Source organism: Alligator mississippiensis, chromosome 1 (genome assembly GCF_030867095.1).
Source record: "Alligator mississippiensis isolate rAllMis1 chromosome 1, rAllMis1, whole genome shotgun sequence".
NCBI classification, from domain to species: Eukaryota; Metazoa; Chordata; order Crocodylia; family Alligatoridae; genus Alligator; species Alligator mississippiensis.
In genome coordinates, this window is record NC_081824.1 from 410,468,803 (window position 1) to 410,495,116 (window position 26,314).

The 26,314-nt window shown below is 42.2% G+C and overlaps 1 protein-coding gene across 15 annotated transcripts in view; it reads right to left on the bottom strand.

Moving 5' to 3' along the window:
- The window catches only part of TSC22D1 (TSC22 domain family member 1), a 313,047-nt gene that overhangs the window by 163,509 nt on the left and 123,224 nt on the right, over nucleotides 1-26,314 (bottom strand). For 8 of the 15 annotated variants that reach the window (XM_014608351.3, XM_014608356.3, XM_006273901.4 and 5 more), the window contains 2 exons: nucleotides 20,508-20,559; nucleotides 17,733-19,199 (listed from right to left, as the gene is read on the bottom strand). The exons of 2 other annotated variants lie outside the window; for them this stretch is intronic. In XM_014608351.3, coding sequence (XP_014463837.1) covers nucleotides 18,942-19,199; nucleotides 20,508-20,559 — 310 coding nt within the window. In that variant the 3' untranslated portion in view covers nucleotides 17,733-18,941. Of the gene's footprint in view, nucleotides 1-17,732; nucleotides 19,200-20,506; nucleotides 20,560-20,752; nucleotides 21,060-26,314 lie in introns of those variants that run through there. 5 more of the 15 variants (XR_002094412.2, XR_002094409.2, XR_009461670.1 and 2 more) reach the window with 2 other exon arrangements.

Below are 26,314 nucleotides of genomic sequence, written 5' to 3' on the forward strand. Positions count from 1 at the left end.
AATGCATCACACTGTTATTTTTTCAATATATTTTCAAAACACAATTGGAACCTTTGCAAATATATTATTGTTACTGAACTGTAGGAGCAGTGCAAAGGACATATTTTGTAGCCCTTAATCTTCTGGCTATAATCCCACCCTCAAAACAGCAGCTGTAGTCTCTACCCATACCATAAGCACAGTCTCAGATGGCAGTGCAAGTCTGTAATTAGCTACAGTCTTCTCCCTTCCCTTGTGCTCTTGCAGACTGAATATTGTTTACTTGGTGCTTCCCCCCCCCAGGTATTGTGGACTGGTCTCTCCTAATCCAGAGTGCCCTGTGTTGTAGTGCACAGCCCATGAAGGGACAGATTTTCAAAAGGCACAAGGGACCACTGGGTGTCCAACTCCACCAGTCATTGGGAGTTGGCTGCCTTTGAAATCCACCTTCTTTCAAGTGCTAAGGGCACAATTTCAAAACTCAGTGCCAAAAGCAAGGCTCCTAAACCCATTTTTAGGCATTTATGAAGCTGAATGTGTGTTGTCACAATTACTATTTATACTACATCAGCTTCTATAGAACGGGTTTTCTACATGCATGTAAGGTGCTGTGCAACTCTACAGTAAGAGGAAATACCTGCCAAGACAAAATCATTGAGAGTCCCTCATAGTCAGAAGTGGCACAACAGAGGTGCTTGACCCAAGTGTAGTGTGGGGTGTCCAGATGACACTGCAGGCTGGGTCCAATAAGCACACAAGCATACAAGTAGATCGACAGTTGCTGAAGCTTCTGTTGCCTTGGGCATTTCTCCTGTTAAATCCAAAATATATCTTCACTTACCATGCTCCACATTTTTGGCTATTTACTGCTCAGAGTAGTAAACCACTGTAAAATATTCTACAAATGAGTTAGTTGCTAGGTTGCACTCAATCAAGTTCTTCTTTAGTATGGTCTTTGAACTGTTTCCACAGGTAACCACAGTCCCGTTCTCCATACAGTATAGGAACTAGGTGGGCATTCACTCAGGCATTGTCTAAGTCACATGTCTGGTCCATGTACTTTGGCCCTCATTATTAATGCCTTGGTGGCCACTGAAGGATTTTATCACAGATCAGCTTGTCATGTCAACTCACTCAGAGTAGGGTCTGATGGTATCTTTGGTAGAACTTCTCTAGTTGACTTCTCACCAACACCATTGTGGCATGCACTGTGTATGTGTGGATTATGTCAGTTGCTTCTTTTCATCCTGTGAATTTAGTGGTTCATTACAATGAAACAGCAGGATGAAGGTTGCAGGCTATGTAAGTCAGGCAAACGGAGTCCTCAGACAGTGGGAGCTGCCACAAAGTGCAATTTGACCAACGTTATGTAGTAGGTTCTCTTATTGCTTCTATATATGTATGGATCAGCACTCCATTGTGCTAAATGCCTCAAATACAGTCAATCTTATGGGTTCAGTTGCACAATGGAGTTAAACCGACTCCAAAAACGTTACTGGTTTTCACAATATCAGGTGAAGTTTAGCCCGTCTGTAAAGACCATTGCTGAGGTGTAGCCACCATGATCAAAACTAACTACTTGAAGCTCTATATTTGAGTTAGGTATAAAATTGAAAGTCACAGCACAAGTCAGCAGGCTACAAGGACAACATGATAAAGGTACAGCTGTTGTGGGTGGTCATCTGCTTGTTCTTTTATTGGATCCCACATACTAACCAGATCAAACAAATATTCAGGGGAATTTTGAAATGTTATTTTATGTTTTTATTTTTATATTATCATCTGTATTGCTTTTAACTCTCTATTGTTTTTACATTAATTTATGATTTCCCATAATAATATGAAAAACTTAATAGATGAAATATTCTATTATTCTCATTTTAAATCCCCCCCTCAAATCATTAAGTTACTAATCAATCAGTATTCTTAGTACCGATTGAAGTGCTCTTCTCTAGATCAAAGTATCTTGTCTCTGTTATAATGAAAATTTGAAACTATTTCATTACAATACAAGCTGTAGACACTTTGATCTAAGTGCCAAATCATTTTAGTATACCATGAGAGATTTTCAGCTAGAAAAGATAAAATGTTATGAACTACTACAATTACAGGCATGTCATGAAATAATGGAAAAATAAAATCTCCACAAGGGGAAACAATTCAAAGCAGTTTTTTTTGAAATTCTGAAATACCTTTCTTTTCCGAAATAAAAAACACTACGAAATATTCTTCTGTAGACACCTTTGTCATAAATCAGCATTTTTTCTAAACATTTCAAATTAAACAAAAACAGCATTTTCTGTTGAAAAAATATTAATTGAAAAGTTTCCGAACAGTCTATTCATAAAGTTTTGTGTATGGCTGGTTAAAATTGGTGTTTGTCATCTCTATCAAAGAGAAAAACAAAGGTCTTCTAAGCTTTTCCCATTCCTAAAACAAACTGAATGCTCTGTATATCACTACATCAGCTGCTCAAGATTTGACACCTCCACGTGTGCTTTTTTCCCTTTTGCCACAGTGCAAAATAACCACACAATAAGAACATGTGTTAATTCAATGTAGAGAAAAAGTTGCATTTTAGCATTTCTTTCTCAATTTAAGTCCAGTGATACTGCATCAAGGGAAGGGGGTTATTTCTCTAGTAGTGGAGACAACTATCTGATAGCTGCCTGACACAAGGTGTCGTACAAGACTTGCCCATCTATTGACTATTCCAAGATGTTCTTCTACTTGTTCTACTTGGACATTCTGCCCCTGAAAGCAACACACTGTATCCTCTCATGTGGCAACTTTACCCTCAGAATATTTGCCTTTTGCTGACCATTCCTCTGTTACCTTTTTGTTCTTTCTACCTCTGCCACAATGCAAAGCACATGGTCTCTGCCTGGGTGCTGACAGCCAGTTGGCCAAGCTCAGTACTACAGAGCAGATAAAACAAAGACCTGTTTCTGTCTGAGTGGCTACTTTTTCCTACTGTATATGGTGGAGAAAATCCTATTCTTGTTCCTAAGGAAGAAAGGCTAAGGCTAGAAAGGAAAAGCATTTAAAATGGCTGCAGAAGCGCCCCCCCCCCCCCCCCACACACACACACAGCTGTTCTTCCAGCCTTTGTAGCTCTTGGGTTCCAGCTCTCTACCACTTAAAATTACAGATTTCAAAAAACAGCAAAAAACATGGAAGGTCACTAAAAGTTTAAACTATGCTGCTTAGGGCCCAAATCTGGTCTTGTCTTACTTGCTCAAAGTCTATTTGAGCAGTAACATTTATTCTCCTTGTATTTCTGACTTAAAAAAGGGATCAAGTATATGATGGGACTCTGGGCTACTCTGTGATTCTTGGATCACTAGATGAATCTCTCGCAAAATATAATCAGCATTTGTATACATCTTGGGATATAGGACCCCTAATAGACTGTCCAACAGTTCTTGCGTGTGTCTGTATTGGGTTTGTCCCAATGTAGCTAGACACCTGTACAAAACTCACTGGCAATGCACTGCACCTACCCCAATTTCAAATCGCATCAGTGCAAACCCATGTTACAGCACTTTTGTGCCTGGAGTTGTCAGTGTTGGTTCAAGTATTCTCAGTATAAAATGGCTCTAAGTGTCAAGTGAGACAAGAATAGCTACTTGAAAGACCAATTCAATTATCTGTAGACTACCACTCGTAAGACAAGTGAAAACATAACATCAAGGTGAATTAATGCAAAAAATACTCAGAGGCCTATAACAAGTCCTGAGGAAGAGCACTTTGTGCCCAAAAGCTCATCTAGCATCTTGCCCAATTATGCAGTTGCTCCAATAAAGCTATCACAGAAAGAAATCTTTACAGCTTGTATACTTTCAGGACCTAGACCATCATGGCTATAAAACACTCCAACTCTCCTACATCATAAGCACACACTGTGGCCTTCCAAATGGGAATCAAAGTAAACCCAATAAAATCCAAGGTTATTTTCTGGGTGTAGAATTTCTCAGCCTCAGCTACCACAATTTGCAAGCTGCCACCTAGCCTAATTATTCGCACTGCAGCTGGATATTTAAACAGGATCCACTAGCTTCTTTTACAGGGGCCTCTAATGCAGAAGGCATCCTGCACTGAGATAAGCTAGCAAATCCAGCCATTCCAGGTCTCGTGCTCTCTTGTGGCACTTTTCTCCCTAACTCCTTAATTCAGTGGCTCTGCTTCCCACCTATCAAGTATTAGAGCATCCCAATCTGAGAGAAAGGGTTTTTTGGGGGGGTTTTTTGAGGCTTTGGGTCAGCTGGTGCCACTATCCCAGGAAATGATATGCAGGTCCAGTCTATACGCCAGGGGTCAGCAAACCCTGGCACATGTGCCAAGCATGGCATGCAAGGTAATTTTGCTCAGCACACCACCGCCAGTCCAAGCTCTAAGCAGCTGCTGCCAGCCACAGAGCCCAGGCTGCTCCCAGCAGACAGCTGGGAGGCTGCGAGCCCTGCTGCAAGCAGACCAGGCTCCATGGGCTGGCTGCAGCTGGGAGGCTGCAAACAGCTGCTCCGGGCCGGCACGTTGGCACTCTGGCACCTTCCAAGGTAGACAGTGTGTTTTTTTTGGCACTCCAGCCAAAAAAACTTTGCCTACCCCTGCTATATGCAGTTGTGAACCACTGTCTGCTTAAGAAAAGATTTAGGTTGCACTGAGCACTGCTGTTTCCAGAGGCATTGCAAGTTATTTTGGGCACCCTGGGTAGAGCAGGGTGGCAGGTATTGTGCTGAGCAGCAGAGACAGGTGGGGTCAGGAGTGGGGCAAAGTCTTACCTGCTGCAGAGTAGTGCACTCTGGCTGCAGCCACTGCTGTTGAGGGATGGGCTCCCTGTACACCAGCTGCACCACCCCTCTCTGGCGCAGACTCCCCTAGGGTCCTCCATTCTGGCACCTTTTCTAAAGCAATGCCAGGGCTCGTGCCACACTTGCCTAGGTACACTACTGGCTGTTCCTATAACACACCTGAGAACATTCAAGTTGTACCTGAATTTGTTTTTGGATCCAGCATTTCAACCATTTTATTAAATCTTTGAATATGCAGGGAGGAAGTCAAAACAAACAGTGATTTAGAAAAAGATTTTTAAAGGACCCTCAAGAGTGGAGTGAATTGAATTCAAATTTGAATTCAATAGGAATTAGGCATCTCATTCCCTAGGCTTTCTGAAAACCCCAGTCTTAATGCTCTTCCTCTTAGAAAACCATGGATTCAAAAGTTCATTTAGACAAAATGCACAAACCATGCATTTTGGACCATGGAAAATATTCAGTCAGAAGTATGTGCGTGTGCATGTGCGTGTGTGTGTATGCTCACGTGGGAGAGGAAAGCGTCACTTTCCATGGAACCTCCTCATCGTTGATAAAAAAAGGCCAAAATGTACAAAAGCCAAAATATTTCTGTTGGACTATGCTGCGATATTGCCAAAGAAGCTGTAAATTCAGGTGTCTTGGTCCTTCAGTCTTCTCTATAGCTTGGACTGCCCAGCCAGACTCATTCATGACCCACCATGGCCAGGGGCTCCCAAAATGAACTCACTCTCCTCACTGAGAGAGAAGACAGCAGTCTCACCAAAAATAGTCTAACTGGGGAGCTTGGCTTCTAGGGGAAAAACGGGGAATATGAGACACCCAAATAATATCTCCCATGAGGTACCATGCATTTCCAAACTGAAATATTTGCAACTTCGGCCAAAATATTTCAGCTTGTGGCTGTTTGCTGAAAGCCAGTATTTTCCATGTAAAATTTCCTCCTTATTTTCCAATGATCTAAATTATGGTGCAACAGGTAAAGGTATTTACTAGTTTAGCCTGGACACTAATGAACAGTTATACTTATCTTGGACTGCACTGTATTTGGCAGATTCTGATAAGGAAAACCCCTGGCCTGGGATAACTAAAGAAATGTAGGGTGTGGCAGATCTGGGGGAGAAACACACAGAACAGTACCTTTCTGCATCAGAAAAAAAAAATAAAGCAGGTATACTGACCACAGCATAAGGACTGAGGGAAGTTATCCTGCTGCATACTATCCCCCATGAGTACAGTACAACATGGGAAATGGGGCAGAGAGAAAAATACATGAACCTGGGTTCTGAATGTCACAAATCACGAGCTGGGATCTCTAACTGGTGTTCTAATCGTTCCTATTAAAACACAAATTGGTATGTGTTATGTGATTTGCATTCTGTACAGTTGCCTTTTGTAAATGCTTACCGCACAAGAGCACTGGGAGACAAAGTCTGTAAAGTACTTTAAGATGGATGACTGAAAAGTATTATGCAAGGGTAAAGTGTCATATGCCAACATTCAAAAGAACAAATTCTGCTGGTGGTATTTATTTCTGGGATACATTTTCATAAGATTCCTCTCTCTCCTCTAGAGGAATTTTCAAATGGGGTGATGCAACATTTTGCCTCTATATAGTACTTGTTTTCTTCAAAGTACCTTGCTAGCATTAATTACTGCAGAGTTCTTGTTTACCTACTGCAGAAAAGCTCTCTCTTTGATCTGGAACACTGTCCTGGAAGCAGCCTGTTCCCAGAAACTAGGAAAATAGAAAGATGAAGTTATACAGTGGTACTATAGCAGATGCCTACAAGCCAAGCTAAAACAATTTCATATACATAAAACACCTGTCTGAAATTATGACACCTACATGTACACATAGGTAGTTCCCTAGTATCATACATTCAATTCAAAATGCTACATCGAACACATTTACCAATTAGTTAATAAATTCTTGGTAATTTTGTTGACAGTAAAGTGCACCAGTCCATAAAATAATCTCTTAAAGAAAACTGTTTCACTTGGGACATTTGATGTATACTAGAAATCCTGCTTTAGAAAGCAAGATTGTGTTGGCAAGGTAAGGGAGTGGATCATCTGCTCAAATATTCATTTTGAATGTCTGTTTCTTTAAAAAGATCATTTTTTCTGTAGGCTCACTTTAATTCAGGAAGGACTAAAAACACTTGAAAGATTTCAAGACCTAATCATTGTCATGACCAGTTATTTTTGTTGGAAAAAGTCAGTTATTCCCAGCCTGTTTGCTTCATTGCAAAATCCAACCTAGAATTTAGAAAGCCTGTTACCAGAAACTTCTCACTAGTTGGCTCTGACCTCATCCGCTGATGCCCCTGTGAGAAAGCACTAACAATTGTATAGATACTGTTCCATTACACAGAATGTGATTAGCTTTTACAGCTTATTGCTTTCCTAGAAAAAAGGTCTTTTACAGAACTAGGTATATAATACAGAGCAGCTGGTGTCTTACAATAGCTGGGTTGTGGACAGTGTAATAAAAGCACTACAGTGATCCTTTTTTTTTGGTGAATGCCACTGGCTCTGAAGTAAAAGCAAAGTCTAATCTTATGAGGTTACCTACAATTACAGGATTGCGAGACACCAATTAGAAATGCTACATTCCCTTACCTGTTTGCAAAAGCTAAATGCACCTGACCTTTTGTCTTGTTGTTATCGTTTCAGTGTTGTGATCCCTATTCCCTCTTAAAGAACAGTGTGAATCACTGAAACAGGCAATCAGTGCCAAGTGAAAATAAAGTGATCGTTTCATTTGTTGACGTTTTGAATGTGAATTTTTTCTAATCAGTTATCCTCCTACAGCAGGAGTCGGCAACCTTATAGCACCAGCAGGCCAAATTAAAACAGCTTGGTCTGAAGATAGGTCACTTCTCACTATCTGACCACTTCTAGCTCTGAATATCCCCACTATTGAATTGCTGCCAATTGTCCCAGCACTGCCAAAATCACATGGTAGGCAGAATTTTCTGATCCCCTTTGCAAGTGAGAGAGGCAGGGCCCAGTCATCTCATCCTCCTGTTTCCATAAGTGTGGGGCTACGGGAACACAGCAACAAAGGCAGTGCATGCACAAATGTACATTTGGAGCAGTTTCAAAAGGGGAAGGGGAGCTGAAGTTCTGGAGCACTGCTGTTATGCTGTAAGTTACCTGTGCACAAGCCTGGGAGCAACACAAATGTAGTGAAACTGCTCTAACTTTCACTCAGATTCCACGTGTACAATGCAGGAACTGGGTTCACATACCCTGTTACAACACACTTGCACAAAAGTCAAAGCTTCCAAAAAAAGGTCGTCAGTCTTTTCCTGCTCACCTGTTAAATAGCCCCACCTGTAACAACTTCACAGTATTGATTTGAAAAAGTGAAACTGTCTGGTAATTTAGGCCAAAAAATGTAAACTATGTTTCTGAAAAAGGAAAAAATGGGGAGGGAGCAGGCACGGGTTTAAATCCAAACAGAATATCATAAATGTTGTTTGTTTGGGTCCAAATGTTCCAATGCAGTGTCTGCAATTGAATATTTTCATGACTGAGTTACCAGATACGAAAGAGAAAGTGAAACAACACAAAAAACCCAAAGCTAGCAATGAAGCTTACATAATCTAAATTAAGTTTAAAGAAAAAGGGAAAAAAGATGATAAACAACTTGTTTTCAAAACTCTTGTAATTGAAATAATTGTAGATGTTTTAGTAATGAAGGGAATGGCATCATATACATTTCACTACTACATTGTATTATGCACATTAGCATGTGTGTGTCCCTTTAAAAGTAAGCATACCCGTGTCAAGGTGATTATATTGATATAGATAAACAATATTTGCTGACAGGATCAGCTTAGTATTAGTACAACTACAGCCACACTAACAGTTTGCACTGCTTCACCTAGATTAGTTTTTGCAGTGCTTTCATTACAGCTATAAAGGAAAGCTGGTTCAGAAAGCAGTGTTCTAGCATTACCTCTCCAGTATCATGATTTAGTATTTTTATGCCAGGCATTTTACTATGCATTATGTATTCTAGTGGTGTTACTTTTGGCACAAGAATACATCAAATCATGTAGTAGCTGGAATTCTAATGAGCTTCTATATTGGGGAGATTTTTTTCTCTTCCTGTATTGGATTTGTGACATTTTAATGAGCAGAGTCACTAGGAATCCACCTGCATGGAATTTGCATCCACACTGAGCTCTTCTCCCTCCTACATAATTTAAAGCTTGATGAAAATAAGAAAGTTTCTAACCTTTCTGGTTGTGAAGATAACTTGTGTTGTAAACGGATTCACTACTACCTGAACGTTTGTCCAAACAGAAGCTTTTACGTCAAGTTAACTAAGCCTGAGGCTGTCTTTACAATAAAAAAAAGTGTGTTTTTACATCAAACAGTAGCTAGCTGCGTATGAGATCCTAGCAGAGGCTAGGCATGGATCAGTTTTACTTTAAGGCAGCTAAACTGAGGTTATCCTTTTATCCCACTACCTGCCCTTCAATTTGGGGCTGACTTTGCCTATCTGCATTGGGGCATAAACACCAATGCTCCATCTTCATCAGAGTATGCCATCAAATTAGGGACCTGGAGTTAGCTAGGCAACTATGTCAAAATATAGCACCTGTTCCTGCCTGGGGTAGGGGGTCAGACCTGATGATCTGTTTAGGTCCCTTCTGACCCCAAGTACTATGACTATGCCATCAATGCAAATCTACTCCTGTTTTATTTTCAGTGCAGATACACAGTAGCATTTGCAAATAAACTGCTTTAGAGAGTATCCAGACCAGCCTTTAGAAAAATGTAAACCATCTCAAGTTAACTGGCCATCTGCTACCTCAGGGTGAAAAGACTCTAGTGCAGTCAAGCACTAAAACAATAGCACTGCAGTCTGAACTGCTCTCATCCATCTCAATAGGATGTCAACATGGAAGCCTAATTATGTCCATTTAAATATCAACAATGTTTAACTGTTTCTACTGATTAAGCTGCTGCCTAGCTGTTCACACCCCCTTCATGTGGAGCTGTGGAATTCAAGGTGCTGGGCTGACAGCTTGAAATTCTCCAACAGTCCCTTTGATGGGACTGACAGTAGCTGTGTGACCAGGATTGAGAGAATCATCATTTCCTTGACCAGGTACTGAAGGAGAGTGCAATGTGAAAGCAGTCAGAATGTGTGGTAGAGGTGGTATCTATCTTTCATTAAACCAACTAGATTTTTGCAAATAAATCTCTTTAATTGCAAGGTTTTGGGCACAAATACCCTTGACTCTGTCACAGCCAATGCAGGGCTCTAACATGCAGGGCTACTATGGGAATTTCAAGCGTTCAACCAAGCACTTGGAATTTCATACCAAATTCCAAGGGCTTGTTCACAGCCAAGCTCAACTTAATTAATAGTTGCACTAGCGCCTCAACATACCGTTAACATCCTCAGCTTACAAAATTCTCTCTGTACAGATGACACTCAATTTGAGCCTTGGAAGCATCAAATTGGCAATTCCACAGTCAAATCTGCCAATCATAGAATCATAGTACGTTAGGGTTGGAAGGGACTTGAGAAGGTCATCTAGTCCAACCCCCTGCTCAAAGCAACCACCCCCAACTAGATCATCCCAGCCAAGGCTTTGTCTAGCTTGGTCTTATAAACCTTCAAGAATGGAGATTCCACAACCTCCCTGGATAACCTGTTTCAGTCCTTTACTACCCCCTCCTAGTCAGAAAGTGTTTCCTAATATCCAACCTAAACTTCCCTTACCTCCCAATCCTCACCTCCCAAGTAATATCACATTTATGATCATTCTAATATCCTGAATGCCACTGTGCTATCATCAGTGTATTATGACACCAGCCAGCAGTTTCCAGATTGCAAATATGTACCCATTTCTTGGTGCTAATTGGATTGGCAAGTCCCACAATCCAGTCCACACAGCAGGGGGTAGGAGGGGGCACTCTAGGAGTGGACAGAAATAGAGACCAGCTGGTGGAGTGGGTGCCTAGAAATGATCATCTTCAATCCACAATGCCAAACAATGTGACTCGTTAACAGCAAGTATTTCAGATCTGAGCTTTCCAGGTATGCTTGCACATACCAAATACATCAGCCAAGATCCCCAAGGGCCTTGTAACCCTATGTCCATGCTGCATATCTTTCATTACTGTTATCATCCATGATAGCTATATACCTCCCTGCACAGAAATCAGACCTTTGGCTGAATACCCTTAGAAGTAAAAACCCTCCAATCTTTATTCCTTTTTGATCAAAATACACACAAACTTTAAGTGGGAATTTTGTCTCATTTGGTTTTCATTTTAATTTTTTTTAAAGAAAATGTAGATTATGTAGATGGGGGAAGAGACAGTTCTCAGAATGTGGAGTCTTCATGCCCATTTGTTTCTCCCTTAAAGTGGTGGGCTTTTTTTTTTTTTTGGGGGGGGGGGGGGGGGGATAAAGGCAAAAGTAATTCAAGCCTGTGCTCTCAGACCTTGATATTGTCATATACTAGCGGTTTTGAGAAGTGCTTTCAGATTGTCACACTCCTGCATAGTCATCCAGGTTCTCTTGATTTACAGTTTTGTCTCTGACTAAATATGAAAGCAAATGGTTCAGCTGCAAGAGGTTTCAGTCTTTCCAAACACTAGATTGACAGGCACCAAACAGTTAAGTGTTCAGGAAGTCAAGTAATGGCTAGCTGGGAGCAGGATACATTGGACTATGCTGCAAAATGCAGTCTGATGCTCTTCTTTGGCTCTGTTTTTTTTATTGTAAACCTCAGCACTGAAAGCTTTCACTTGTGGCTTTATGAGCTTTCACACCCAGCTCTAAAAAAACCAGAAAAAAAACAACCTTGACACGCTAAGTTACAGAACTTTATTTTTTTTTCAACGTCAGTTGAGAATATTAGAAAAGTCTGCATCAAGGTCTCAGGTGGTACAGTGGATGGCTAGTGGTTAAAGACCACCTTGTTCACATCACCAATTTGTATATAGGTTTCAGGAAGGTAGTCATTTAAAGTCTGATATTGTGATGTTTAGTGGCATATCCTGAATTAGTTTGGTCCAGGACAGTAGCTGTTACACCACAAAAGCATCACAGTTGAAAAATGTATCTCTTTGTTGGCAGTTATTGCAAGAAAATATGAGCAGGAAAACTGGACCACCCATTTTCTTCCTGGGAGCAATTCCTTCAAGCAACAGTCAAAATACGCTAGTGAAATAGCGAAAGGAAGCATATACTGTCACTGTTGTGGGTACACATGAGCTTGTGCATTGCTGGCAAGACTGCAGATTGAAATAATTTAAAAACTACAAATACAAACTAAATATGGCTGCTACACCATTAATTGAATCAATGCATTACTGCCCGCTTGGAAGAGAAAAAGGTACAAAACAAATTACTTACCATCCTAGTGACTAAGGATTTTTTTTGCTGCCTTCTGAAGTATGAAGGGTGCTCTGGATGGTCCAATTGTCTGATACAAAACAGCCAATGGGCTCTTGGGATATCACCAATTTTAGCTTCTCCAATTCTGCTCCATAAGAAAAATAAAGCCTGGTCTTCTGTGTTTGGGATGCATCCTAATTTCAGCCCCTACCATACCCATAGCGCAGACAAGATAAGCTCCTATTTAAAAAGCCAATTTCATCCACATTTCAAATGAGGAAAAGGTTCATTGGTACAAACCCCATCCTTCACTAGAAGCCTGCACTGGCACATATAAACTAGGAGATAGACAACAAACCAGGGCAAATCCATGCTGCAAGGGATGCTGTGTTCTTTGCAAGGTTCGCATAATCCAGTGTATCCTGCTCCCAGCTAACCACCATTCGACTTCCTAAAGAAAGAGATCTTAGTGTTGAAAAACACACCATAAATTAAACTACAGATTGTCCATTCTAATAGCTATGGAATAGCATAACTTTGATTAAAGCAGCAGAGAGGCAAACTGTGATGAAACTAATGAAAGAAAGAATGAACATCCACAGGGAGCACGCCACAAGTGAAAACTAGGAGTTTGTGAAGACATCAAATTCACAGGGTGAGAGCTCAGTGCCACTGACCAGATTCTGAATGATGAAGTTATGAAATGTGGTGTATTGAAGAGCACTGGTACTATTTAGAGATTGATAGACCTACCTGAGGCTCAATAATTTTAACAGGCCTGTTAGTCCACTGAGGGCTGTGAGCACTTTTCCTCCTTGTTTTAAAAGTGCTAACTAACTTTATCTGTGCTACTCAGTTATTCTCTTGCTCCCTGTAAATTTTCACTGGGATATTTTTCCCCCAGGTGTATTTGTGTTACGACTGTCTGCAGCACATCTCATCCTAGTGATGCTTTTATGGTGTAGATTCAACTCATAAAATCATGATATATAATGAAATACTCAACCCATCAGAACTAGAAGGACGCTATAACTTACTCCATTTGTTGTCCCCAGCCTGTTCTACAACCTGCGCGCCATGGCCAGAATGGTTTACTATAAATGAGTCACTGTAAACTATGACAGGAAAACAGGCATCTCAGCAGGCATAGTGTGTGCAAAAGAAAATTAAGTTCCCTTTGACAAATAGCCTCAAGATTTAAGCAAACTATTTAAAAAATCTGTTTTGTCCTTTCCTCCATGGCCAGCTCAACTATAACTGAAACCACTGTCAAGATCCATTTTGGAAAGTTTAACACTGCCCAACCTTCAGCATGGATGAGGCATTTCATGCCATGTCTGCAAAGTAAGCTTACCTTAGCTGGCAGTGGTGACCTCCAGTATGCTACGCCACTCTGCTTGGGTTGCTTCAAATCAGAACCAAGGTATCTTTGAGTGCACTAGTTAACGTGCCAGGGTGGGGAACTAATTTTCCCTACCACTTAACAGTGTTAATCAACCACCTAAAATGCCACATGAATGCAGTTATATTGCTCCCAATTAGGAGGTAGCCAGTGCAGCACACCTTGGGGTGGTATTCTTAGTTGTGCTCCTACCAGGCTCAGTAGGTTTCCTGTGTAGATGCAGCCTCAGTGAATTCACCCCTCTCTGGTTCAAAGCTCAGACAAGATGCAGTGGAATTCTCCTAGTCTGTCTTAATGCAATGGTATGCAAAGATTGGCACTGCCTGTTTCACTGGATGCACGCAACTTGGACTTTTGCTGTTGAACCACTGTCCTTTTTCTATGCATTTATAAGGAAATGTGCTTGCTTCACTTGTTTTTAACCTCACTTGATATATATATAATCTTGCCTCTAGTAGGAAATAGGTTGTATGTATTTCAGCAACCTGTGGCCAGTAACTGATGCACACATGCTACGATTGGATTTTCCAAAGCAACTCAGTACTCACCTAACTCTCCATGTATTGAAGCCAATAGGGAAAGTCCCATTTACTCTGATGGGCAAAAAGCCAGGCTAATGTGCAGCACTTCTCAGATGCCATCTACTAGTATGAAGAACCACAGGATTCAACGATGCTTCAAGGGTCATCAAGTCCAACCCCATACACCTATGTATGATGCATTATAGACGAACTGAAGTAACTTTTCCATCCTCTGTATATACTGGAACTTTTCTACACCTTAAGGGTTTGCATTAGTGTACCTACCCCAATCATGGACCACCAATGGCTGAGACTGGGTTAGTTTCCAGCTTCTCCAAAGACCTTAGATTTGCAAGTTGTTTTAAGTCATTCCACCGGAATGCATTCAGCAATAATGAGAAAACATGCAATTCTGACTAAATTCTTCCAGCTTCTTTCCCATTATATGAAAGACCTAGTACAACTCTGACACATTTACACTTTTAAAATCAAGAGCACCATCCAGAGGGTTTGTAAACAGCATTTTTATAAACATAGAGGTATGCTCAAAGTCCACATCCAGTTTGTAGACTCTTTCCCTCAGCAACAATGAAGCACATTTTGTGCCTCCTGTATACATCTGAATATGTCCATTTTTGCCATATATAATTTTGACAATTATTTTTTTTTAGTAGGGATTTGCAACTGTACTATTTATTCTCCAGCTGATATACGGGTTGCTGCTTTAAGGGTATTCCACAACTGTGTGCAGAATTATGAGAGTTCATATAGCAAATTGTATTTCTTTTACTTACCATCTGGAAGATATTAAAACAACATGAATATAATTTTTAAAAGCCATGCCATGCAACAGGAACTTCTCTAGACATTGCTCACGCACCCAACTATAGAAACCAGAGAACATATGAACCTGTCTGTACTTTTATGCATTAACTCCAACAGTAGCAGTAAAAAGTGAAAAAGGTGCTTATGATATGTAATTATTTGTTCAGGTGACTGATAAATTGTCAATGCACAGCTCGTTTCATATGCTCTTATTTAAAATAAAGCAACTATACAATTAAGTACTATCGGGAAGATAAAATGACAAACATTTGAATATTAGGTAAGGATAAAAGATTTCAAAATTAAGAACTCTGCAGAGGATTAAGTTGTTTCATAAAACTAGAATTTGAAAATTGGTTGTATTAAGGATATGGATGAAGCCTTAGAAGTTTCAATTTAAATTCTAAAAATTATTTTGGGTGCTTCAGACCCAACAGTTCTATTCAACTTACTTACTTATTGTAAAAGAAAATTTAACCTTTGAAATCAAGTCATTCCCCAAATGAAAAAAAAAAAATCAAAACATTTCATTCTAAAAGCATTAAAATGGAACTTATTGCCATTATCAACATTCCCACCAGTTTTCTTCCAACAAAAATATTACCAAAATAAACCCAGCGTCATGAGGAACTTCAATTTTGATACAACTACATATTCTAATAGAATGTGGTTCTAACAAAGTTGCTCTGACCAGCTCTAACAACTATTACAAGACTCAAAAGTTAGATGAATAATGTGTTTTCAAAACAACTTTTGGCCAAACAAGCAAGTCCAACACACAATGAATTCTAAGGTTCAGATATGCTATGAACAATTTCAGTGTTTTCCTAACCAAAAACCTTCAGATTTTAGACACGATGAAGTGGACAACAGTATAATATCCTATGTAATGAGAGAGAAGTATGTTTTAGGACACAGGGAAAAATGTGAACAAAGTTCAAATTTGGTCTCAGCATGCCTAGCTTTGGACAACAAAAAGGAAAAAAAAAAAAGACACACGTATTCAAGAATCAAGTATATCAACATCACATATGTCTGTTTCAAGTATACATGGATACACAAAAAACAGTCTGGCTGGGTAATTTTCAAATAGGCACTAACACTGGGGGAGGAAGGAAAAATTCACTTGCAACCCATTCACTAATGTTTAAAAAAAAAAAAAATCACTGCTCTTTTTATCAAAATCCAGATAATTCAAATGCTGTTCAACTGCAAATGTTATTAACCATTTCTAATATTTTGTTTTGTTCAACTTAGTCTATCAAAAAAGAGAAAACCCCAGCATGCTCATATTTTCTAGTCATATTTTTCCTGCAGATTATTTAAAAATTACATGTCCAGAGACCCAAAGACCCAAACACCAGAGACCCAAAATCGAACCACAAATTAAGTTCAGAGTCCTGCAATGTCTTACTGTATGCACTGAAGGCCACAGCGCTATTAATATGTAAAATGAAGCTGGTACCTACATATTTTTGCACGATTAAGGTCTAATTTGTAGGTTAATTCTTGTATTTAAAACCATCTAAGACTACGTTACTCCTGACCTCAGACTTCCACTGTTCCATTCTCCCATGCTACAGCTCATTGAAGTCTAATATTTCTTCACCTAGTGTAAGAAATATTATTGCCACTTAGTCTTACTTTAGTTGAGGATGCTAGTTATTTGCACACTAATCATCAAAACAAACCCCAGATAAGGGCTATCCAACAGATCCTAGAAAAGGACTATCCAATTTATCCTTATTGTTACAGACATGGTTCATTATTGGACTGCAATTTTATAGCATCTAAGCTATATAAAGAGAAAACTGTGAACAAACTATACAAAATTTCTAAGCAGCCTTTAAAGGTTTAATCATTTTATCTAGGGCAGCTTGGCTGGAAGTGATAAACACGCAGGGTGTATTCACTGGTTAGAATGATGATCAACATATGGCATGCTGAATATGGAGTAGCAAGTTCTGCATCCCTTCATTCCATGCTTTTTCACCTAACATCTCTAGTCTTTAACCCTGACATTTGTTAAGTTTATACTCTTCAATTTAATTTTGAATTTTAAAAGATGAGAAATTTTTTACCAAGCAACAAAAGGTATTGAAAAGTGAACAAGTAGATTTTACATCTAGGCTAGTCAAATTTCACAACAATATAACAAGGCTGAATAAACGCCATGCACCAAGTTTGTATGATCCCATTTCACAAAAAATTAGGAGCGTGGGAAGGGAAACATTGAAAGATGTACTTTTCACCATGTTCTAATCACTTAAAAGCTTTTAACTTGTTTGTACAGGTAAGAGCAATGTATTCAGGAAGTAATAAGACTTACTGCCTTCTACGCACATAATTAACAGCTACTGCCCAGCACATGAATGTTCAGTTCCACAAGAAGATGCAATCTGGTGCTAAGGAATCACTGTTATTCAATGGCTGCAGGTAGGTCCAGAATGTTACAAGAACTGCTGTAAAGGGAGTCAAGGCACCTAGCACTTTTGAGGTCTGTTAGCATCTCAAAGGATTCAACTAAAGCAAATGGCTTTGCTCTGACAGAAGCAACATTTACATTTCTTAGCACTGGCCTGACTTTTCTACCAACTGTATTTCCCCCCCTATTGTTTGTAAATCACATTGGAAACAATGCCTACTTTTAATTTTCATTTTAAAAACTCTTGGTAGTATTTTAAAAGCCCAAGCCCCAGCTAAACAGGATTTAAGAAAGAAGCCTTTGCCCAAAACAACTTAATCTAAACTCAGGTTGAAAAGCTGTGCTGAAGTTGGTAGGAACTGTAATGGCTAATATTACAATATGCAAACAGTTATTTATCAACATCATATGCTTTATTGAAAGTTGACAAGTGCAACAGTTAAATACATTGACGTGTTACAACTGTTTAGAGAACATGCACAAAAATGTATGCATACTACTATACAGATCATATGCAAAAATCCATACTGGGAAATCCAATTTTTTTTCTTTTTTTGTCAGGTTTTTTTTTTTTTTTTCCAGCTAGCAGGAATTGATCAGTTTTGGAGTGTTTCTTCTGGTCTTAAACCAAACTACAATGAACAAAGATTTACTTCAAGATAATCAGCAGCCAGGGAAATTCAGAAGTTACACAAACAGCATAAATCTGCCAAATTCTGAACAGTTGCGTAGGTGCATTCTTATTTATGTAGCATTTAAAAAAAAAAAAAAAAGAGAGAGACTATCGAAACTGCTTCAGATCAGCCAATGAAACAACTAAATTTCAATCTGTACAACCTAAGTAGTAGTTACAGTTTTCTATTTTACAAAGTAATTACACTAAATACACAAATATACAGTAGGCAAATAACCTTCATTGTAGTTATCCCCTCCCCCCTGTTTGTCACCTACCTGCTTTTTGCACCTGTCCACAACTTTGGAAAATGGTGCAAACATATTTGCACTTAAGGTTTCAGATGACAATTACGTGTTGAACACTGAATTTACCTTTCTCCCTGTTCCACTTAGCTCCTATGCATCAGTCCTTATTTTGGATCCCCAACAGGACACGGGGGAGGGGGGAGAGAATAAAAGTATCAATCTATCTTTTCTACTCCAGTCTATATGTCTTCCCATTTTCATGCTTGAAAGCACTTGCATCAGTTACAGCACTGGATGAGTGGAAGATTTAAAACAAACAAACAAAAAATACCCCATCAGGCATGCAGCTCTGTTTCTTAGTCACTTGTGGAAGCTGCTCAAGTCCCCAGTGTATTTGTGCTAATTCTCTGGAAGAAGCTTTTTTTTAATTAACCAACCTAAAAATAAAAACTCCTTCAAGCCAAAAACAAAACAAAACAGAGACAGGCATACAGACGAGTGCTTAATACTGAAAAAAAAAAAAGTCTTATCTCATGTTGGTGTATGCAGTGCAGAGTCCTCAAGGGTGAATCACAGCGTGCATTGAAATGGATGAGGGTGGCTATGGCGGATTCCCGCTAGTCCTCCTTTCTCTGGGTAGTCCAGAGCACACCGGCCACAAGGACCAGGACATCAGAGACTATGCTGAAGGCCCCGAGCCCTGTGATGCTGGCTGGGCAGTCGGTTGCGTTGTCCCTTGTGGCTGGGAAGAAGAAGGTGGGGAACCAGTCTGCAGCTGTGCTTGGAACTGGGCGAGCTGCTCGGGGCTTGCTAGTGTTTTTAGCAGAGTGTTTTCCTGCTCCAGCTGAGAGTTCTTCTCAATCAGCTCTTTGATTTGCTCTTTGAGGACCTCCACTTCCTCCCTCACGGCATACATCAAGTGACTCTTCACCAGATCCTGAAAACACACAAAAAGAGTTTACACATCGGGCCAGCGATCCAGCGTGGGGGCAGGGATTCAACCCAGATCAGGCAGAGAAGGGAGAGACAAACAAGCAGAGGACACGAAACGAGGCCAAGTGGCACGGGACCAAGCCTAGGCTGGAGCACACTCCTGTCCCTCTGATAACGTGCTTTGAAGATCCAAACCTGCAGCACTAGTTCCTGCAGGGCTGGGGTACCCCAGATGGGGGTCAGCCAAGGAGCAAGGAGGGGGCTCAGCCTCGTGCTTTGTTCTACAAGCTCCTTTGCCTCCTTTGCCACTTCAGCCGTTGACCATTAGCAGACACCCCTTCCTTCAAGAAGGGGGGGGGGTCCTTGTGTTGTTTTAGATGTGACCAGTTTGAACCCCCAAATCCCTCCGGGGGGGAAGTCTCTCCCTTCAAGGAGATGTATAATAACAAGGGCATGTGCACCCAGGGGCTGGGAAGGTTATGCCCGCTCCAAGGAAGGATCCAGGCAGGTCTCCTGGCCGCAAGGTGCCCGCTTGGGGCCCAGCATTGTGCGGGAGAAGTCCCCTCCCCTGCCATACTGTACTCCCCGCCCAGGCCGCCTCCCCCACCCCAGCACCGGCTGCAGCTAGTTCTTCCAGTGCAGGTTGCCGCATTCCCCCCCCCCCCTCCCTCCGAGCTTTCGTGACCAGGGGTGACGTCACAGAGACCTGGGCCGACCGCCCCGGCATGCCTCAGCCAATGAGCTGCCCAGTTATTTATAGCTTGGAGTTAAAGGTTCTGAGTTTGCCTAGCAACAGTAGGCAGAGAATCCCGTGAGAACAGCTCCAGGCACGGCTCCAGTAACAAAGAGCGGCCGAGGCGGAAAACAAGAAATGGGCAAAAATGAGTGAGGCTGGGGTGGGGGGGGGCGCCCCGCTTCCCCCCATGTGCACAGCCCAGGCTCTCCTCTGGCACGATGCCAGCCCTCAGCCCCTAACGGGGCACATCCACCCCTGGCAGGGAAGTGTTCCATGATGCTCCTGCTAGCAACGGATGGGGGCATGTGCATGTGGGGTTAAATCCTAGTGGACATCACTTCCAATGGTGCCCCCGGCTCCTCCCACACCCTGCAGGGCAGGGATCAGTGCCCATCCAGGATTGTTTTTCTCTTCCCCCATCAGTCACCCCAAGCATCCAAGTCCCGCATCTCCCCCCACAGCCCCAGTGATGGGCGAACAAGCAGCCCCCACTGTGCCCGAGCCAGGGGCACGGGGCAACCCGCCCCCTTTGCCCGGCACACCCCTCCTCCCCGCCAACAATAGCTGGGTACATACCATCGCCTGCTCGATTTTGTTGTCGATAGCTACCACGCTGGCACCGGAGGAGCTGGGGAGAGAGGAACAGAGACACGGGCAACATGAGCAGCGGCTGAATTATTGACGAGGCGGCGGCTCGGCCGCAGCGCCAGGCGCTGACTGCCCTCCCGCTCGGGCTGCCGGGGCCGGGCTGCGGGGAGGGCGCGGACAAAGGAGCCGCCGGCGCGGGCATGCACCTGCCGGGCTGCGAGCCGAGCATTTACCTACTGTCCAGCCTCAGGGCGGAGCTGTCGGTGCCCAGCAGGGAGGAGAGGAAGGAGATGGAGAAGTGCCGGAGCTGGCAGACGCCGAGATCCATTGCCCCCGGGCTACACCATTGGGCGGTCATGCGAGCCCGGCAGCGGCGCTCCCCCCGGGGCAGGGACGGCGAGCCGCGGCGCGGCTACATCCAGCCCCTCGCCTGGGCTAGGCTGCGGGAGGCTGCGGCCGACCCCCTCCCTCCTGCTCCTCCTCCCGCCCGCGCTGCGCTGCGCTGCCGCCGGAGCTGGGAGCCGAGCCTCGCCGCGCTCCGCCGCAAAGCCCGGCGCCCGCCCGGCGCCCGCCCCCCGCCGCATAATATATGCAGCCGCGCCCGCGCCCATTGGCTGCCCGGCTGCCCGGGCACGCCCCCTTGCATCTCATTAGCAGCCTGGAATCCTCTCTCCCGGGCCTCGGGCGCTCCATTCCCCCCCTCCCCGCACACACACACTATCCCGGTACACAGAAAAGCTGCGCAAGCAAAAACTGTCACCAAGCGCTACCGCCGCCGCCTGGCCACGCTCGCCGCTCCCACAGCGCCACCTGCTGGCGCGACGCCGCACGCCCCGGCCGGCCGGCCGGCCGGCACAGGCTTCCCTCTCTTGCCTCTGGGCTGCTGACACAGCAGGGCGCCTGCCGCACCTGGCTGGGGGCGGGGGGAAGAGAAAGGATGGGGAGGGAAGCCACAGCCCCCCCAGCCCCTGCTTTGTCAGGCCAGAGGCACCCTCAAGCCTCCCAGCCCTGGTACACTGAGAAAGGAGACGGGTCATGGGAGGACTGGGGTGCCCACCGGCAGCAAACACCACATAGGCAACAAGCACCTGCCCTGGATTCCTTTCCTTCCTACAGGCGCACAGGGTGCTTTGGGCAATGCGGTATCTTTTATTAGACCAACTAAATAGTTGGAAGAATTGATCTTTGCAAGCTTTCAGGTACCAACACCCTTGTTCAGGCATAAGCAGCCTTTCTATTCCTGAACATGGGTGCTGGTACCCGAAAGCTTGCAAAGAACAATTTTCCTAGCTATTTAGTTGGCCTAATAAGAGATATCACATTGCCCAAAGCACCTTGTCTGCCTGTGTCCTTAGACCAACACGGCTACAACCAACAACTCTAAAGCACGGAAGATTTTCCAATCCTATAGACACCCCAACAGGGCAGCCAGCCGCAACCACACAAGCCTAAAGGGACCTTAGGGTGCCAGGCCGGGGCTGCGCTCAGGCATACCAACACGACTCAAGAGGCACAGCCAGGGATCTTTCAGGAGAATGCACAGCACTACACACATTTTGGGCCTGCTAGGGTCTTGCCAAGTCTTTGCACCAGAAAGGAGGAGGGGATTTGCTCCATTGTTTGTCTGGAGACAGGAAAAAAAAAGGAGCTGAAATTAAGAGGTGGCATTTTCCAAGGGGTGCCTGGAAACTACAATCTTTACAGTGCTAGCACATTCCTCCAACTTGTTCTACTCATTTTTTATCCATAGTCAATGGTTGTGAGAGCCTTTGGCCAGAACACACACACACAGCACCAATCTGTACATTTCTAGACAGTTGCTTTTTCCGCATTCTTATCTAGCAACAGTAAAAATGGCTATCCACTCTTTTCCAGATGAGCCAATTTGACAGCTATGTTTTGAGCATGTGCCCCACGGCGTGATCATTTAGGAAAACTCCTTACCTTAGTTAACTGCAATGTATTTCAAAACCAGCTTTCATATGCATCTAGCAATAGCAGGACACAGCGTTATAGAATGCGTTCACACCAAATATATTTTAAATGATGCTCTTTCTATACAACCATTTAACAACAGACCTAGAGCCTGTAAGAGATGCGTGTAGGCTGTGTGACCTTAACTAAAACTGAAAAGACTTAAGCTGTAGATTTATCTGTCTTGCGTGTTCCATATTTTTAGGTTTTAAATACTTAGTTCACATAAGATCTTCACTCTACCATGTAGAAACTTAATACATATTTTACTATTGTTACCCTCACAGAAGCAGGAAAGCTAGAAAGGCAAGGAATAAATCACCTTAAAAATTAGCTGTAGCACATCATCATCATCCTTCTTAAAGAGTTTATTTTGGTCTTCTCAGTCTACTATGCTTTCATTCAGTAATACCAGTAGCGTGGTGCAAGTCAGCTAATCCTATTCACAGGGTAGGTCACATTTTGCAAAGTTCAGTATTCTCAAACATTCTTCCAATACCAGATCAGACGTTTCCTTAAAAGGACTGAATATTACCCCCAAGCTACTAGAAACAGTCAAATTTTTTATATATTTTTAAGACCCCTGCTTCTCTCTCCCCTCTCCCCACCCCCCAACATTATCTAAAGCAGTAGTTTTCAACTTCTTAGGATCCTTTTCATATCAGTTCTGCTGGAGAACCCCTACCTCTATATCTTGAAGGCTGACCCTGGCAATGGCAGCACACTGCCTCCTGGCCCACTCTGTAATTACCCCCAATCTCTTTACAGAACTTATTATAACTGATTGTGGAACACAAGGGTTCCACAGAACAGTTTGATAACCACCAATCCAAATTATTGTTAAATTGTTTGCATAACTAAAACCAAATCTAATCCTGACTGAAGTCAATGGCAAGCTTCCTATTAATTTCAATGGGCTCTGGATGTGTCCCTTAAATCAGTTTTCCACTTGCTAGCCAAACCAATGTATAGTTCGCACCATCAATATCCCAACATATATTTTTGTCAGTTTGTTAGAGAGCATGGTAATATTAAGCTGTCCTTTCCACAGGAAAACAATATTAGAACACAGATTCCCATCTGATTCCCATTTGACATAAGATACATTTTGGGTCTGTCCAGATGTGCGTAGATGTTTAGTTCCCCAGGGACAACTAGCAGCAGCACACCTTGCACCATAGCTACTTGTCCCCGGGGAATGCCCATGTCATGGGTACTTTGGTTTATGGCAAGTTGCCCCAGGTGGGGTAGGCCTTATCTATGGTTTTGGAGGCTTCCCAGGGTCGCAGCCGCAGCGATTCTACCACATGCAGCCTGGCTGGCAGAGGAGCATGGCTCCGCTCTTCAGCAGCGTGCGCTGCCCAAGCATGTGTGGTGCCTTCCCCACCCCGCAGCTTTTTTTTGGACTCCTGGATATCCAGGGGTTAAAAGAAGACGGAAAAAAAAATCTGGCACCATGCACACTCAGGCCGTGCAGAGAACACCGGACTGTGCGCTGCAAACGTGTTTGTGGTGCCACATACCACATGACTGCACTTGTCTGGATGCACCCTTTGGGATTGTTTTTCTTATTCATGCTGAAAATTAATTCATTTCTCCTTTCACTTTTGTATCCATTAAAAGAACAAAACAAGTTCTTCATTTAGCTTTCTGCAATTAATCCCCATTTGTGTCCAACTGACATTGGTATAGAGAGAAGTAGCTTTTAATGTGATGAAACTTTAATATGGACACTTGATATCTTAACACATTGTACACATCTTAAATACACTCCCCTTCCCCAAAAGATTACATGGTAGGCTCCTAATTCCACAGCTGTTTACATAAATGAGCAATGTTACACATACATTTTATGCAACTGCCTGCTGTAGAAAATTATGCATGTGTAACACTACAGCACAGGCACCTAATTTCTATTGGAAATAGTTCCTGAATCTGCAATGAGATTCATGCCCGTATGGGGCATTCACCCACACTGAGCTCACCACACAAATACAGCATCCTTTGGCATCTTACATGCTTGTTACAAACCTGACTGTAAACTGGACTGCATAGAATAACTGCATAATACTGAGTTGGATTTGGTGTGTCAATGTGTTAGGGGACAGCATTAAGTAAGAAGAAACATGCATACACTGATCTTCATTCACGGATACCGATTAACTCCCTGAACAAGTGAAAACTTCTGTAGTTGACGACTATTTAGCAACCTCCACCTTTTACAGGGACTCGACTTTAAATTTTGTTTGTGCTGTTACATATTTACTTCTTGACTCAATAATACAGTTTTCATCTTAGGCATATATCCGTACAGATTCATTTAGACTCCAAGCTGCTTGAACTTGTGTGTTGCCCTGTGCTGGTTAAAGAAAAAACAAAAAACAAAAAACAAACAAAAAAAACACACACCAAATTTCCTCTCAGACCTTTTAATTCATCATTTAAACACATTAACAATGCTCTCCACTCTAGCAAGAGACATTAAAACATCCAAAATCTGTCTCAAAACTGAGATAAAATTTCTCTTGCTTATACCACGAAGGAGCCAAGCCAGGAACCTCCTTACAAAATCCTAACTCCCTTTCATAGTCAACATGGAAATCAATCTTATACTATATACAGGATCCAAAGGGCTTTATCCATGTATGCCTGCCTTGTACAGTTGAAAAACAATCAATAATTCAATCCTGAACACACATGAAGATGAAAGTATGCTATAACAAATTTATTGGTTCCAGGGAAGAAACTTGCAGTAAATGGGTTGTGCTAAACATGTCTTTTTACTTTAGACAGAACTTTAACACAGGTGATATGGAACTGGAAAACAATGTATTGCGTTTCTGTTAAATTTCATAAGGACTTGTGTATCCTGCAAATGACTAGAATTATAAGATGTCTGACAAAGTTGCTGCAAATTAATTGCCTATGATGAAACTGTAGCTCCACTGAAGTCTACAATAAAATTCCTCTGGATTTCAGCAGTGATACGAGTCACCATTTCTATAGATGTAATCCTGTCAAATTAGAGGAGGAGTTGCAACTAGCTGCTCTTGTTAAGTCTGAAAAATGTACAGTTTTCAGGACAGAGGAGACCATTACTACAATCTAATATGACAAAGGTCACAATTTCAGACAGAAATTCCCATATCTAACCAACTCAGTTGCAGCTGAATTAGAAGAGTATGCAATATTGATTTAAAGACCTGAAGCCTGCTGAAGATTTCTCACAGCCCTTGGCAACCTATTCCTAAATCTGCTTATTTCCAGTTTGAACACTGATAACATCAGCTTCCAGCCATGGGATCTGCTAGATTAAAGAGCCCTCAACTGCCAGATATTTCTCTAGCAACAGTTTTATTATTTTTTTTTGCTACTTCTAGAACCTTGAAGCTACTTAAACCTAATGATGGATACAGTATGAATGATCTATCTGGTTGGTTGGTTGGTTTTTTTAAGGAAGCTAAATGGCTAATCACATAACAATAATATAGCATATATATTTGCACTGTTATTTGTGTCAGGTGCAAGGTATAGGGGATAAAGAAAACCACAAAGGGAAAAACCACGTAATACCATCCTACGTATAACCTTTTTTGGCTCTACTATGAGAGGACAGTGAGTTTAATCATAGTACACATACTGAATATCATGTTGTGCACTCTGTGTGGAAGACAGAAGGATGCATTTTAAAAGCCTGGAGATAATGATGTTACAAAGAAAGTCAAGAAAGTGCCAGTCATTTTCTCCTTGGGGGTAAAGCACTGGTCAAAGCCCTATCGAAAAATTTGATAGTTAATTTGGCTTTAGTTATAACATCCTCA